At 39.5% G+C, this 16078-nt stretch overlaps 1 protein-coding gene across 2 annotated transcripts; it reads right to left on the reverse strand.

Moving 5' to 3' along the window:
- Positions 1-1188: 1188 nt before the first annotated feature.
- LOC111074339 (lachesin) lies at positions 1189-13106 on the reverse strand. 2 transcript variants are annotated; one of them, XM_041594598.1, is made up of 11 exons: positions 12805-13106; positions 11117-11223; positions 9585-9789; positions 9346-9507; positions 8980-9108; positions 6731-6821; positions 5869-5952; positions 5480-5589; positions 3600-3662; positions 2228-2521; positions 1189-2146 (listed from the first exon to the last, which is right to left on the reverse strand). In XM_041594598.1, the coding sequence occupies exons 1-11, from the start codon at positions 12917-12919 to the stop codon at positions 2055-2057; spliced, it is 1452 nt and encodes a 483-aa protein (XP_041450532.1). In that variant the 5' UTR covers positions 12920-13106; the 3' UTR covers positions 1189-2054. The 2 variants fall into 2 exon arrangements, with proteins under 2 accessions (XP_041450532.1, XP_022222771.2); XM_022367079.2 differs by having other exon boundaries at positions 9340-9507.
- Positions 13107-16078: the final 2972 nt, after the last annotated feature.

Consider the following 16078-nt stretch of genomic DNA (forward strand, 5'->3'; position numbering starts at 1 on the left):
GTTATGGCCAATAAATTGGACATGTTAACTGTGTGTCATTGTGCGGGGCCAGGAGACCGCAGGCCATGCAATTTTATGCTGAAATTAATTGCAAGTATTTCGCACAGATGAAGCGCAGAGAAGGAGAGATAGAGAGAGAAGGAGACAGCAAGTGAGAAACGGGGAAAAGAAGAGAGGAAAAACAAGGCTTAAAAGGACAGGGCGAGAGTGTGTCCAAAGGAGACAGCCAGACAGACAGGACACATGGCAACGGGTCGTATGAGTAATAATATAATTAGCATGCACATTTATTAAAAAATGATGAAAGTGCACAAAAGCAGGCGACGAACGATGACGTGCGATGGGTGATGGGCGATGGGCGATGGGGCGATGACGACGACAATTCCGAAAACCCCAGAAGCCAGGAAATGAAATCACGATGCAATGCAAATTATTATTGCAAATTTTAACCATAGAACAGGAGATCCGGGTGGTAGCCATGACGCATGCAAGCGAATCACAGAAGGGAGATCGTAAAAATTAATGACATTTTCAAGGCGTTTTAATGCCCCACCAACCGAACGAACACATGGCTACAACATTTTAAGCCTTTCCTCCTCGCACCATGGCCAACATTTCACGTTGACACATACGCACATACATACGTACAAACATATTGTGTTTGCCTGCGATGGGCGGTCCTCTGAGCTGGAGGCGTGTCCGGTGCGCGACTCTTTTTCTTTCATTAAATAAATTGGATTTTTGCTGCGCTTTATTCGAGGGGGTCGAAAAGTTGCGACACGAATTTCCAGCAGAGTTTTTGGAAAAGCAAGAAATCCATTTGGATTAGATGCTGGAATGTTCGGTGGATTCCGAGGAATTGAAGTTTTGCCACCACACAAAAATGCAGTTAAATGTGGGAGATTTATGGAGAAGTATTTGTAAAATAAAAAGCTGAGAAAACTTTGAAAATATAGCAGAAAATGAAAAGAGAACAAGTTATACCTTAATTGGGAAAATTTTTGTTTGATTTGAATTCGATTTGCACTTATAAACATGAAATGGAGAGCAGAACTATATAAATATCATACAAATAAAATTAAAAATAAAATAAAAAAATATCAAAATGTATTTAAAAGAGAAATGTGTTCAAAAAAAATATATTTCAAAAATTTGATTAATATAAATAAGAGCACTTTATAGACTCGTATTTGAGAGAGAACTGTATACATTTTTAGATATGTTCAAACAAAATTCAAAAACACTCAGACTCTTATTCGTCTGCCTGATATGAAAAGTTGTTCAGTTTGTACGAGTGTTTTCTGCATTTTCTGTGTCTGTGTGACATTTGGATATGTATACATATGTGCGTGTTGGGTATCCATACCCAAAAACAAACTTAATATTAATTCTCAATTAAAAGCAAAAAATATCTGTATGAAATTGGCCAAATAGAAACCAGTTATGTTTGGTTTTGACCAAAAATGCATCTTTAATAAACATAGTTCGGGCTCTAAGAGGGAGCATTTTTTGCTTTGTGTGGTACAAAAAGAAAACAGACTTAAGCCCTGAAATCCAGGAAAAAAATACAGAGACTTTTTGCTCAACGCTTTGATACTACATTTTTAGATTTTTATATTTAATTCTAAGCTTTTAGTTTCAGTTTAAGTTTTATGTATTATACAAGAAGATTTTCATCTCAGTTTGTTTTTTTGGGGATATCTTAAGCTTTATAATCCCCCATTCTTTCATAAGTATTTTACATACAATGAGCATTTTATTGTTTTTGCAAAATATTTTCATACGTTTTTCTTTATGTTTTCGTTTTGTTTTTTTTTAATTTTTTTTTTGTTTGATAATTTTACAAATTCTCATAGCTTTGATGTGAGTTGAGCCAAGTGTTTTAAGCATTATTCTTATTGGTATTTTCCTTTTGATATATGTACTTTCCAGCTATGAAATATGTTTATATACCTAGGCTAAACCCCTTTTTCCCCCCGATAGATAGACTAGACCCCACCCCTTTGGCTGCATTTTGTAAATGCTTATTGAGTAACTCAAAGGATTTATTGATTTCAAAGCTGAATCGACAGATAGATGCCTGTGCCCAGCGTTAGCCAGCAGCTAAGCAGCAGCAGCAGCTCTCTGTGCGGTGGCATCAGTCCAGCTGGTTGGTGCGAGGGGAGGGGGGGAATAACATCATCATAGAAAAGGTTTGAAAGAGTTACTGGGGGGTAAACAAACTTACCCACTGATGATGAATACTCATTCGGTGGTCGCTCCGTGAAGAACATGCTCTTGCCTATCGCCAGGGAGCCCTTGGAGCTGCCCCCCAATGCGGATAGGGTATTGCCCGATGCACCGCCTGGCAGGGCTGAGGTCTGCATGGAGGTCGATGATGATGACGAGGCAGCCGAGGCACTGCCACCCGGCCCCGATGAGGAGGAGGCAGAGCCAGGATATAAATCGTTCTTCATGGCATATCCAACATCCGTTTGTAGGGATTTCGTTGTATCGTTGCGTGATGAGGGTATGATATTGTCTGTATACATATAATGAAGAAAATGATATACTAAATACTCGTACATATACTCGTATACCTTGTACCGCATAGTGGGTCACTATCGTCGAATCGTACAAGTATTTTGCGGTCTCTTAAACCAAACTTAACCCTAACCTGACATGGTTTTCAAGTTAAATTGCGTGGAAATCTTGGCTGCGATACATAAAGTAAAACGAAACAAAAAAAAACCCCTGGAACACACACACACACACATGAGGCCACAAACAATGGCATCCTTTGTTGTCCTGACTCTGGGATTAGGTCCGTTGCATTTCTCTCGCGCTTTACTCTGCTCTGCTCTGCTCAGTCCCTCTGCCCGCCAGTCACTTTAAATAAAATATGTTTGGTCTTTTGCTCTGCCCCCGGCTTCGGCATCGGATTCAGCATCCAGCTCTCGTTCCAGCTACAGCGTTCAGCGTCTGCGGCAGTGTTTCAAATGTGTTTCCAACCTAATGCCCCCGAAAATCCTTTCGCCCGCCCCCCTTCAGCATAATCCCCAGCATATTGCTTTGCCAGAGATGGAGTCAGAGCTATGGACACACGGAGGCAGCAGCAGCAGCAGCAGCAGCAGCAGCAGCAGCAGCGACACGGACTCCGGGAATCGGAGGATAGGAGACTTGAAAGTGTGTGTACTTTTCTGCTCGACTTGAATTTCAACAAGAGTGGGGCAGGGAACTGGGACGGCAACGGCAACTGGGCCCCCCTGTCGCTGAAATAGTCAAAAGTGCTTTACTTTATCTCTTTTTTGTGGGCGTGTCCCAGCACCAGTCGCCCGTTCCCGGCTCCCAGCTCCTGCTTGTGGATCTGTCTGGCTTAGCTGCTACTTTCGCAGTTTTGTTTGTGGCTCGCCGTATCCTGTATCCTGTATCCTTCCCTTTACATTTCTGTCTCTGTCTGTCTGTGTGGGTGGGTGTGTGGGCTGGTGTGACTTTCACGCTCAACGCTGAATGTGTTAAGCACAAATACGAGTACGTAGCAGAGCACATTCTCCACATAGGTGGTATACGTATCCCTGTGGTATCCCTGCCCAACCCATCTCGAGAGATACTATACTTACTCTCCCTGGACTCGACGGTTGTGTGGGTCACCTGCTTGGATGGTGTGGATGGCAAAGGAATTTCTGCAAATGGAATTGAATAACATTGCATAATTAATAATTAGAGGCGTGCCTTTTCTAAAAAAAAAAAAAACAGAGCAAATGGTTTTTCATTACACATGGAGGAAAATCATGTGTATGTGTGTGTGTTGGTGGTTGCTTGTGGCTGGCTTTCTGTGTCAAGAGGCGGGGAGAGGTGCTCTCTAGTGGTAAGGTCAACCACACTAAGGCTCGGCTCGCTCAGAATTTTAAATGAACTTAATGATGTTGGTTCAAACTTTGAGGGTCAAACATGCTGGGAGCGGAGCATGTTAACTATAGCATACTTATGTGGGATTGGAATAAAACTCGGAAATTACTCTATGGTTATGAATCAAGTTTAATGAATGGAAGGCACTTATTTATATGGAATGAATGAAGTTTAAGTTCAAATAAAAAAAATCTGAAGTCTACGTTTAAAGATTTCCTTTGAAAGAAGTTCCTAGGAAAAAAGCCCTCAAATTTTAATATTTAAACTTGGTTCTAAAAACGTATTCCAATAGATTTGCTCACTCACATTTTGATATTAATAAAAATATAAAAAAATTAAAATTAAATATATTTCATATTTAAAATAAATATATTTCATATTTAAAATAAATATATTTCATATTTAAAATAAATATATTTCATATTAAAATTAAGGATACTTCGAATTTAAAATAGACATAATCTAGCATGCAATTTGGAGCACGCGTTGCGGAGATAGCCGCTTACAAACCGATTTGTTTTATAGTATAGATATATTTAATTTTAATACATTAAATTAAATACATTTTAAAGTAAATATATTGGCCATAAATTTAATATATTATATTTATTTTAAATTGTTTTTTATTTAGATTAAATAAATTAATATAATTATTTTCAAATCAAAGTAAATTCTATTTAACTTCACTAGTCTTGTATTTAAAAATCAAATATTTAATTCAAAACTTAAATTCTTAAAACTTCCAAGATAGCATCAGAAGGAAGAACATATTGATTCAAATTAAACATTAACTATATCTGAAAAGAAAAACCCCCTGATATAATAACATCAAAGCCAAATTCAACTTGTGTTTGTTTCGATAACCTTTTACCCCAGTTCTTTGCCACATTTACAAAGCGCAAACTTGCAAACAGTAAAAGCAAAAGAAGAAGTAGGAAAAAACCCCCGAAAACATGAAACTGCATAAAAAATAAATATAGTATAAATGCAGCTAACCCAACCCAACCCTTCTTCCTGCCCACATGACGGCAGGCTCCTTGGGCGATACAAAGTCAAACAATTCCGAAATTCACCTTTATTTTCCGTTTACGTTTATGGTGAATGTGTCTCCATGTTGTTGTGGGGCCATGTTACCGAGCAATAAGCTTCAAGGGGAGGTCGTGAGAGGGAATGATGATAGGTGCATGGTAGGAAGGAAGGAAGGCGTAGTCAAGGACAGAGGGGCAGATAGGGCCAGACACCAGCCACCAGCCACCGCTCGTTTAGTTTAACGCTCCAGAGGACAACATAGAGAGATAGAAAGAGAAAGAGAGAGAGAGCGAGAGTAGGAGAGGGAGGTGGAGGTGGAGAGGCAGAGGGATATGTGGGATATTCCGGGTCTATAGGTAAAAGCTTTTGGCAAAATTGTGCCACAAAGGGCGCACGATATTGCATTGCTCTGAGTGTGTGAGTGTTGCGCTCTCTCCGTCTCTCTAGCTACGTCTCTACCTCAATACCTTTGAGTTTATCTGTGTGTGTGTGTGTGTGTGTGTGTGTGTGTTTGTGTTTGCTGTAACTAGTGCACTTAAGCTACCAATACAGATGCACTTACCGTAAACACGTATGGAGCCTTCCGTTTCCCCCAGTGAGTTCTTCGAGATGCATCGATAGTTGCCAAAGTCACCATATTGTAGGTTTCTTATCGTCAGTTTCATGTGGGCGCTGCAAAAAGGTCCAAAAACACACAGAGTGAAACGGATACGTTAGCCATCAGGTTAGAAATGGGGTTGAGGTGTATCAACCCCAACCCACCCCAACTTTGAATTTTGCTTGCGGCCTTTGAGTGGCTCATTTGAGTCTGCACCTGACCCCCAAGAAAAAGGCACAAGTGCAAATGTCATGGTAAATATTTAACCACACAATCTTAGATGTTTTATTTATATTTGAGATACTGATACTGATACTGGTACTGTTACTGGTTACTGGTACTGTTTCACTTACCGATAGGAGTTCTCCGTATAGTCGGTTTTATACTTCTTGCTGGGCAATACCATCACCGAGTTGTATACCCAATATATGATGGCCCTGTTGGCGGTAAGCGTTTTCAACATTTTGGTTTTTTGGTTTTGGTTTTGGTTTAAAACGAAATTTCACTTTACACATGGCAAAAACGGAAAATAAAACTAATCAAATTCTCAAATGAAAGTAAATATTTTAACAAAATCAAAAGAGAAATCGAATGAGCAAAACTCAATAGAGACGCATACACACACGAATACACAAGAAACTGCAATCAGGTGCAATGTAAAATCGAATGAAAATGGAAGGAAGCGTAAAGGTTTCATAGTACGAACACTTAAGTACACTAAAATATAATTTGAATGAAGTTTTTACATTAACTAATAAATTTTAAATTATATTTAGATGGAATATATAGAATGTTCGACTTAATTTAATAATTATTTATTTTTCTATTGATTTTTTTTTTTATTTCTATTATTTTGTAATTGAAATAGTTTTATGAAGACACAACATATAAATTGACTGATATTTTATTGTACCAATTAGTATATTGAAATTATAAATTTCCGCTGATGGAAAGGAAGTTCCTGCCGTAAAGAAATGTACCCCAAAATAGAGTATTCCAAAAGTAAAATACACAAAATAAACCTGGCAAACCCAGAGAGACGACGACACAGTCGAAACATTTCTAAACTACATTTTAGAGCATTTTCGACGTACAGGAAAAATCTCAAAAATAAAGGGGGCAAAAAAAAAGTCAAATGAAAGTCGAAAAAATGCAAAAGTAATGCGGAAACCAAAGAGAGCCAGAGTGAGAGAGAGAGAAAGAAAATAAACTCACTTGGGATGCGCCTCCGTGTGGCAATCGATGGTTACATCTGTGCCGGATGGAGCGCCAACAAGTTGATTCGGCACCCAAATCATAGGCGAGACTGCAGATACAGATACAAATACAAATACAGATAAAGAGTGTGATACGAAAATAGAGAGAAAAGTTGGGGTATACATATGTAAATGGCAGCAGCAGTGGGAGAGGGAGTGGGAGATGAGATGATTGGGTGCCACAGGATACAGGTGTCGTTGCAAAGCACACGCATAAGCAGCAGCATTACGCCTGTTCAATGTTTGTCTCCATCGTTCTTTTTAGTCAGATTGTCTTTCTGTCTGTCTGTCTGTTTGTCGCTTCATCTGTCTGCCAGCTTAAAATGAAAGTGCAATGACAAAGCTGAAAAACTGAGTTGAGAAATAGGAAACGCAACGTGGTTAAAAACACACACAGCCAGCCAGCACACTCGCAGTCGCAGTCGCACTCGAACTCGTTCCCCGTACAAGTAGAGCAATATACAATATGGCTAAGACAACACGTCAGCAGAATTGAGCGATGAGAGAAGAAGGGCTCGACAGAGACTGGAGTGATGGCAAAAAATACTACAAAAAAAAAAAATTAAGTTTCGCAGGAAGTACGTGCTGTGGACGGGTTTGTCACTGCAAAAATTTTGTATTGGTTGAAAGACACAGTTAGGGTGGTTTCCTGAATGGTATATGGAATTTGTTCTTGGTTGGGAAATGCTCTTTTCTTAAAGAATCTATAGATCTTTCGATACATATTTAGTGTAGATTTAATTAAGGACATTCATGAGAAATTAAAAATAATTTAAGGTTGTTTCCCTGACTGATACTTTCAGTGCTTTTAAAGTTTCTTTTCATGGGTTTAAAATCTCCAAAAATACCAAATGTATTTTTCAAAATACTCTTCTTATTTGTTTGGGTTTATTAGCGATTCGATTGCCATTCATTTTAGTGCAGCAATATTTTACTTTCCAACAAAGGAACTTAAACAAAGATTTGTTCATTTATGCCGCCGCGTGTCAAAGCCATTCCCTCTGAACGCTGGTAACCTTTTGTTGTATCCCTCTACTCGTATTGTATCTCCATCAGTCTCCGTCTCAATATATCAGGTATTTCATCTCACTTAACACAAAATATATACCTTTTTTCTCAACCACCACCAAACGCCAGAAACAACCACAGCGAAACTATATATTAGGCTGCTCTTTTTCCAACAACCGAAGACTCGAATTCCTGCAACTGAAACCGAACCCCAGAAGCCCCCTTTTACTGCTACGGCTATGCCCCTTAAATTTTGCTGTGTGTTCTACGAAATTGAAAGAACCAAACGAGATTGTTGGAAATTTTAAACGCTGCTGACAATACGCCTACCTGCAATACGAGGACGACACTCTGCCTCTCCACCCGAAACGGACGGGGGGTGGGTGGCCACGCACAAAACCGTTCATAATAAAATAGAGAGAAAAAAAAGCACACTCACAGCGAAACACACACAGAAAAACGCCGTGAAAGTCATACGTGCAACGCCGGCAAGTGACTTTATTGCAGGTACGTGACGTGAATTATTGTCAGTGCAGAGCGAGGAGCAGCAGAACAGGAGCAGAAGCAGAAGCACAAGGAGAAGGAAGCAGAGAGCACACCGGCTGAAACTCGTTAGGATTAACAAGCGTTTACTGGCGCACGGCGTGCAATGGCAGCAGCAGCAGCAGCGTAACTTTTACGCCCATCACAGGTCTGCCAGATATACACATACACATAGCAGTCATATATATATATATATATATCAGCTGTATACATGTATATATAGTGGATATAGTGGGTATATATCAGCTGCATTAGATGGCGGCAGCTTAGCTGCGTTTGTCACTCATTGCGCGGAGCAACGAGCGTGCAGTTAAATTGATGAGCACCAGGTACAACAGCAGACGATGCCTCTGGATGGATGATGGGAATGGGATGGTGTGGCTCCTGCAAGGATGGATGGTATAGCTAGTGGGATAGGGTAGGCAGCATAGGGATGGATAGAGGGCTCAGTGGCAGTGCCACTGCCACTGCCACTGCCAGTGTCTGGGCTGGGCTGGGCTGGATGAATGGCGCCGCGTACGCTCCGGTAAGTGCGCGCGCGTGTTTCAACTAAACTGACAAAGGCAGCCAAACTGCGGACTAATATAATATACGACCCGTCCCCATTCGGCATACGGATAGTTTTTTTTTTTTTGGGCTGTCTTGGAGAATACTTACACTCCACATCCAGGATAATGCGCTTGGACACCGATGGCGGTACTCCATTTGTGGCAATGCAGAGATAGGCGCCCATCTCATTGCGACTCACTTTGGTCAGCGGCAGGACATCGCCATCATAGACCAGCACTATTTTTTGGGGCGGCAAAAAAGCATAGATAATTTCCAATTAGTAAATGTATCAAATACGAAAAGATAGAATCAATATAAATGTGTTTTAGATTCGATTTGAGAGTTAGATTAAGACAAGTAACTATCTAAAATCGATTGGATCTTCATGGTGGTTTTAAACTCGTTTAAAAATCTCCAAACTTTCAATTTGAAACCGTGAACACACCTTTCCTTTTTGATGAAACCCACCTTTACCTTTTTTCTTCTTTTCGACGGCAATTTCCTCGCCATCCTCGCGACGCCAAATGATTTTGGGCGTTGGAAAGCCATCGGCACGACATGTCATGTTGATATTTTGATTCTCACGCACGGCCACCGACGATGGTGTGCTCTCAATGTCCAGAATGTTGGGTGGCACTGCAAAAGATACACACGGAAATTGAAATGAGAACAGAATTGGGTGGGACTTAAAAGGGGGTTGGGTCTCTACTTACCCACCACCTGTAGATAGCCAACTTGGCTAATCATTGGATTCGTGTTGACCTGACACATGTAGTAGCCGCGATCATCCTGATGGGCCTGATTCACGTGCAACAGCCACGTGTTGTCCGTGTAGGTGATGCTGTAGCGTGGTATCCGCGATATCACATGCCGATGGATGGTCAATATCATTTGCCTGTCGATGTGTATCCAAGCCACCTACAAAAAAAAAAACGAACGATAAACATAATCGATTTTGGTCAATTTCCCCCAACTAATAACACACGCAGGCTGCTGCCTGCTGCTCCTTCTTCTTCCAGGATGGTGATCTAAGAGTGAGTGGACGAGTCCCCGCTGTCATTATAAATGAACGTCATGTCGTGTGACGCAGGGACCCAAGGATAAAGCCAACTTGACAGCTGTTTCCGCATTTTTAATACACTTTTCTTTCAGCTTTTTCTTGGTCGTTCTCGGCATTTTCTTTGGGCTTTCGCACACACACACACACACACATAGGCAAGATTGAGAAAGGGATTCCTCATGCTGCAAGGATTTTTTCACCAGCTGCAAACTTTTCAAATTTACTCTCTCTTTGCCTCTTGTCCTCAGCATCAGTGACAGGAATGAGTTTCTCATTTCTCTGGCTCTCTTTTTTTTCCCTCGCATGTCCTGGCCAATGTTGACAAAAGTCCAATAAGAGCCAAGCAGCAGAAGGACCCCGGGTCCTGGGGACAGTGTTTTATATGAAGTTGATATGGCGAGTAAATATTTGTGATTTGTTATGAGCTCTGGCTCTGGCTGTGGCTGTGCCAGCAGCAGCAGCAGCAGCTGAGGGAGATAAATGATAAGTGATTTTCTAGTCATTTTCCTCCGAGTTCGAGAGGCCAGAAGAGCGAGAGAGAGAGAGAGAATGGAGATGAATTCAAAGTCAAAGGCCTAACTAAAGTGTATCCTATAGCTTATATGGATCACATTCCAATCTCACAGATTGTTGCCTAGCGGCAAACAAAAGTTGTATATGCAAATGTCAGTAAGACTTGCATCGAAAGTGAGTGTTGCATTACGTTTTGAATTTATTTTGTGTTAAAATGCAATCGAATATTGTTTCTAATTAACATCGTAGATGGCTTTAAGCTACCATTCATTCTGTCTGTAAATTACCATTGAATTTGTTTTTAATTTAACATCAAATGTTGCTCCAAATTACCATCAAACATTAGTCGAAACTTCCATCATATATGAGTGTAAAATATGCCTTAAATTTAATAAAATAATTTCCTCAAGACTGGCTAAAAACGCTGTCACGTCAGTCATCTCCAGTTGCCTACAGTTGGACTGCTCCAAAGACTGTCTCACTGACTGCTCTGACATTCGCCTACACCTCGGTGTTTGTGCCATTTATGAAATTGACTTTTGGCAGTGTCCATCGTTGGCTGAAAAACTCCTTCAACCAAATGTGCGCCAACGATGTTCGACCATGGCATTCATTTTACGCACGATTTATGGCAACTTCTTCACGGTCCATCTCCACCTCGTTTGTACTCACCTTATAGCCACCCAAATGCTCAACGACACAGGGCAGATTGGCATCACGGCCCACGGCCACGGTGACGTTTGGTATCGGCTGGGCGAAGCGTGGCTCATCCATCATGACTGCGAATGAAGAGAACAGAAGCCACAGGCCGATAAATTCTGTTAGTTAATGAGTGCACGAGAGAGAGACAGAGAGAGAAATAGAGAACTGGCAAAAACATGATCCTAGTCTCATTAAATGGAAGCATTCATTGGGCTAGGACGAAGCTTAGATGAGCTAAGAGATTGTTTTCAAAAGTTTGTGGATAAAGATTATAATCAGAAAGATTTATTGGGCAGTAAATAAAATTAGCTTTTGGAAATTTAATCTGTCAATCTTTATTCGGTTTAAATCTTAAGAAATATGTCTTAAAATTCCAAGAGTATGTCTAACTTTAAAGATAACTTTAAATCATATTCAAAATTAGCTCTTTAATAGCTCTAAATTGGCTAAAACTGTACAGTTTCTCTCAACCATAATCCTCCTGTAGGCTACACAGAAATATTCTCCAAAAATAATTCCCTAAAATTACCCAAATATAAATGAACAATTTTTATATAGACCCCCCCAGGCGGTTTTTGTAGACCATAACAAAGTCATTAAAGCCCAACGGAGTGTGTGCAGGGTAATAAAAATAAAGAAGTGCAAATGTTGATGGAGGAGCAATAGCAGCTGTTGCCGGAAATCCCTGACCCACAGGCCAAATATAATCAACAGCAGGAGCAGCAGCAGCAGCAGAAGCAGCCGCAGAAGGAGCAGCAGAAGGAGCAGCAACAGAGGCAACCGCAGCGTCATTATGAAATAATTAAACAAAGCAATTTTTTATCTGGCCAAAGAGCGGGGGCACTGGCACTGGCAACGACAACGACTATGGCGGCACGTAGCACGTAGCCTGTTGAGGCGTCCTTGGTGCGAATGGTGGTGGTACGCCTCCTGCCGCCTGCTGTTGGAATATGCAACTTTTGTTTCACTCTGTTTTTTGCCTTTTATATTTTCTATGCATTCATTTCGTGTTCGTGCTTCTGCCTTTGCCGCGGAAGTGGCGCACAAAAGCAAAAAACACGGTCTACCTCCTGGCTGCTGTTGCCTGTTATCTGCGTCATGCAGCCGGAGCACCGTTTGTCCCCATCCCCACGCCCCCTTTGCATCTCGCCACCTCTCCAGTAGGCACCGGCATTGCACCTGTCTCACGGTTCACGGCTTTAGCCAGACCAGAAGAGAACAGTCCAGCAGGCCAGGCCAGGAGAGGAGGCCGTGTGTTTGGTGCGTTGCCATCGTTTTGAGGTCTCATTTTCTTAATTAAATTATGACCAGATCTGACAGTTTTAACACTGCCAAACGACACGTATTCGGTGGCATGAATATGCGAAGCATATTTAAAATTTCGTGTGAATTTCGAAAGGAAATAATGAATGAAAAAAATATAAATACTTCTACAAGAATGCAGTCAAGAATGGCAGGAAACAACTAGACTTTTTAGAGTAAAAATTCCATCTGTATCACTGAAACTTTTCCTAACCAACGCTTAGTTGAGGTATAGCTATCTTTTCCAATACTAACTACCTTTTCCAATACCAAAATTAATAAAAACTGCCAACAAATGTTCCATTTTCAAGCCTATGCTTAACAAATGTATCAAAATAATATCCATTACGACTTACCGTGCGTCACCAGATTCGTCATGTAGATGACAAACAAAATCCGTCGATTTGTGAATCGACTGGGGAATATATTTAAGGCTATAAGCAGCAATTTAATTACCGTTAAAATAAACATTTCGTCTCTTTTATTTTGCTCGTTTTTTTTTGTTGTCTATTAGATTAATTTTTGAATGATGTAAATAGTATTGATGGAATTTTTTACACAATTTGTAGTTGGTATTTTTGTTGGGTTAACATTTCCCTTAAATGTTTTTTTGTTGTTGTTTTTGTTATTGTTTCCCCGCTTTTGCTGTTCGGTTCTATTTAATTTTATATTTTGCTCTTTGGTTTTTGTGTATTTCCTTTTTGGTTTTAAAACATTTATTTGATTTGCGTAATTTAATTTGCACACTCCAGTGAACACGAACACGAACACGCACACGAATACGAACACTTTGGCAATTCAAATTTCATTTAGCGTAAAGCTTTAAAAATCGCTTAATTCACTTGACGCGTCGGATTGCATTTGTTGCTGTTGCTGTTGTTTTTTTTTTTTTTGCTATGTTGTTTTTGCTGCAGACGAAACAATGAAATTGAATATAAAAATGCAGCCCACACATGTAGCTTGTAGGGCGGTGGGTAAGTAACAGCCACAGAGGACCGCCGATTTCCAGGGATTATGGCATTTATTATTATTATGGCACTCGGACTGGAATTTCGCGTTGCGATTGTTGTTGCCAGGGCTTTGCAATGTTGTATGTTGACTACGACATGCAAAAACAGCAACAAGAAAAGCAGGCTAGTTTTGAGAGTCGAAGCTTTGGTACCCTTGAATCAATGATAACTAGAACTCCAAACATTAGCAGAATTATGTAGAAACGTATTAAATATAAAACTTGAACTTCCTTAGGAAAAATTAAATTTTTAAAACATTAATTTGCAGGGGTATTTTCTATGTATATATAGAACTATGTAATGCACAGATTCACAAATGAACATGAACAATTTGAAATATTTTGTAGTATTAGCTTCAGAAATAAGAACAAGAAACGTCTTTTGCTCATAGACTTATTGTCAATTGATGTTTTTATTGGCAGCCTTATGATATAGTGATTCATTCTTATTATTCACTGCCTGTAGAAAATACTACATTCAACCGGATATTATAAAAACTGATGGCCCTTGTCGACTTAATTAAGAGCTTTGACTTTGATTCTGTGCTATTTCGCACAGCCCAAGAAAGTAATACAATATTGAAATAAATTTGTCATTGTTTTTCGCCATCAAGCTTGTGTTTTTTTTTACTTTTAATTTATGGAATGCAAACATAAAGCAATTAATAAAAATTAAGATCACCTTAAAATAGTCATTTTATAGAGCATTTGCTGCAGCATTGCCAAGTGTCCTTATTAATTTCACATGACTGTATATCTCATTTTGTTGCGATGAGAAAACACTACTAAAAATCATCATAGCCACTGCAAGAGCACAAATAATGGGAATACGCATTGCAGAAGTGTCTATAGACGAGCCTAAAGGGGTCCATGACTGGACATTTGGGTTCCTGTTGGCTGTCTGGCAGTTTCTCTGTGTTTGGCTGTTGGTTGTTTTCGGTTCTCGGTTTGCCAAGTTCATTTGGCTGGCTCCCTGCAACATTTATTATTAATAGCACTTTATTCCGGTCAGTTGTCATCGTCCATATGTATTTATGGCTATATGGATATATGACTGCGTACTCGGATATATGTGTATAGCCATTGCCACTGCCCACACATCAGAATGCGTTTCATTGATGTTACTATTTTATGGCCCTTGGAAATGCGTTGTAGTAGCTGCAGTCAGGATGGATGGCCGATGGCCGCCAGTAAAGGCTGTGTCATTGTAACTGTTACTATTATGGTTACTGTTACCGTCACCGTGTGACCATTACATTTATTATTACCATTTTTACCGGTTTACTATACGGTATATGACATCATTCCATTGCACTTGCAATTTTTGGATGCATTTTCATTTTTTTTTTTAATTTAATGTGACCACAGGAATACTCTCAGAAATCAGAGGGGAAGTGAAGTATAGAGTGTGGTGAGAAATTCATCGTTTTTGAAGCGAAGGAATCTTACTTTTGGAATATTATTTTTAATTTATGATAATTTAAACGTTGAAATTCGAAAAAACTCTACCAATTTTATAGGTCTAATAAATAATTATAAATATCTAAATACTCCTTAAAGTAGCAGCCTCTGGATACCTCAGGATTTTTCGTTATTTTTTTTTTAAATAATATTCAACAAATCCTAATTTTTGCATCACCTTTTTTACAGATACCCCAAATATGTGTTATATAGATGCTCAATTGCCATTGAAGTTATGTTCACCGTTCAGGTATGAAAAATAATTTAAGCAAATCTCTTTGAATACCTCTGCACACATTCCACAGTATCCCGGTGTTTCAGTCTCTCCCTGGGCATGGAAATTTCCTCCCATTCATTGAAATGCATTGGTTAGACTCTGATATTTCTGGCAGCGCACTCTCTGCTCCATTTGGTAGCGGGGGGCAATTTTGTGAAATGATTTATGAATGAACATTCCATATCAGCTTCCTGCGTTTGCCAGGACTCTTTACAACTCTCAACCCTGCCACCGCGCGAACCGCTGATCCACTCACTCCAAGCTCACAACTCAGTTGACGCTTCAGAGTATTAATATTTGATTCGTATAGGAAAAATCTACGGTGTTTTTATTGCGTTGCCAAATACTCGCATACAAGTATCTGCTGCTGCTGCTGCGAAAGGACCCCCGCAGTCTGACTGAAAGCTTAAAAATTAATGTGTATGCATTTATTCAGATGATTTTTATACATTTTGTCTTGTTTTAACCTTTTTGAAAGTAGTTAAAACTGTCGGATGTCGGAATGAGTGTCGTAACATTTCCCAGGCAACCAAATGTATTGAAAAAACAACGATTTTTGTGAAATGTCCATTTATAACATTAATTTCTTTGCTCTTTTTTTAACTAGAGATAAAGCGAGGAGTTAATTTTTGTATCGATTTTCATATATTTCCCATTGAATTCGGGAAACTATTTACCTGAAAAATCGTTTCAAATATAAGAGTATTTTATGTTCGACTTTTCTTTAGAATTTGGGAGTTACCCTTTATGTTGTATTATTTTTGTAATATTTACTTTCCACTGTAAAGTGTCTGAAATGCCAGATGGCTTAAAAATTGCCAGTTTTTAATATATAATTGACAACGACGTACGTTAAATTAAATTGCCATTTCTATGTGGTACC

The sequence above is a fragment of the Drosophila obscura genome, unplaced genomic scaffold (genome assembly GCF_018151105.1).
Source record: "Drosophila obscura isolate BZ-5 IFL unplaced genomic scaffold, ASM1815110v1 contig_30, whole genome shotgun sequence".
Lineage (NCBI taxonomy): Eukaryota > Metazoa > Arthropoda > Insecta > Diptera > Drosophilidae > Drosophila > Drosophila obscura.

What these genes read in the sequence shown, in the direction of transcription:
- LOC111074339 (XM_022367079.2), bottom strand. Translation starts at nt 12,919, where the DNA reads ATGTTTATTTTAACGGTAATTAAATTGCTGCTTATAGCCTTAAATATA. An exon ending in CACACGGAGGCGCATCCCAA is followed by an intron (nt 5,953 to 6,730) that starts GTGAGTTTATTT and finishes TACCGCCAACAG; the next exon opens with GGCCATCATATATTGGGTAT. An exon ending in TGAGTATTCATCATCAGTGG is followed by an intron (nt 2,147 to 2,227) that starts GTAAGTTTGTTT and finishes CGCACCAACCAG; the next exon opens with CTGGACTGATGCCACCGCAC.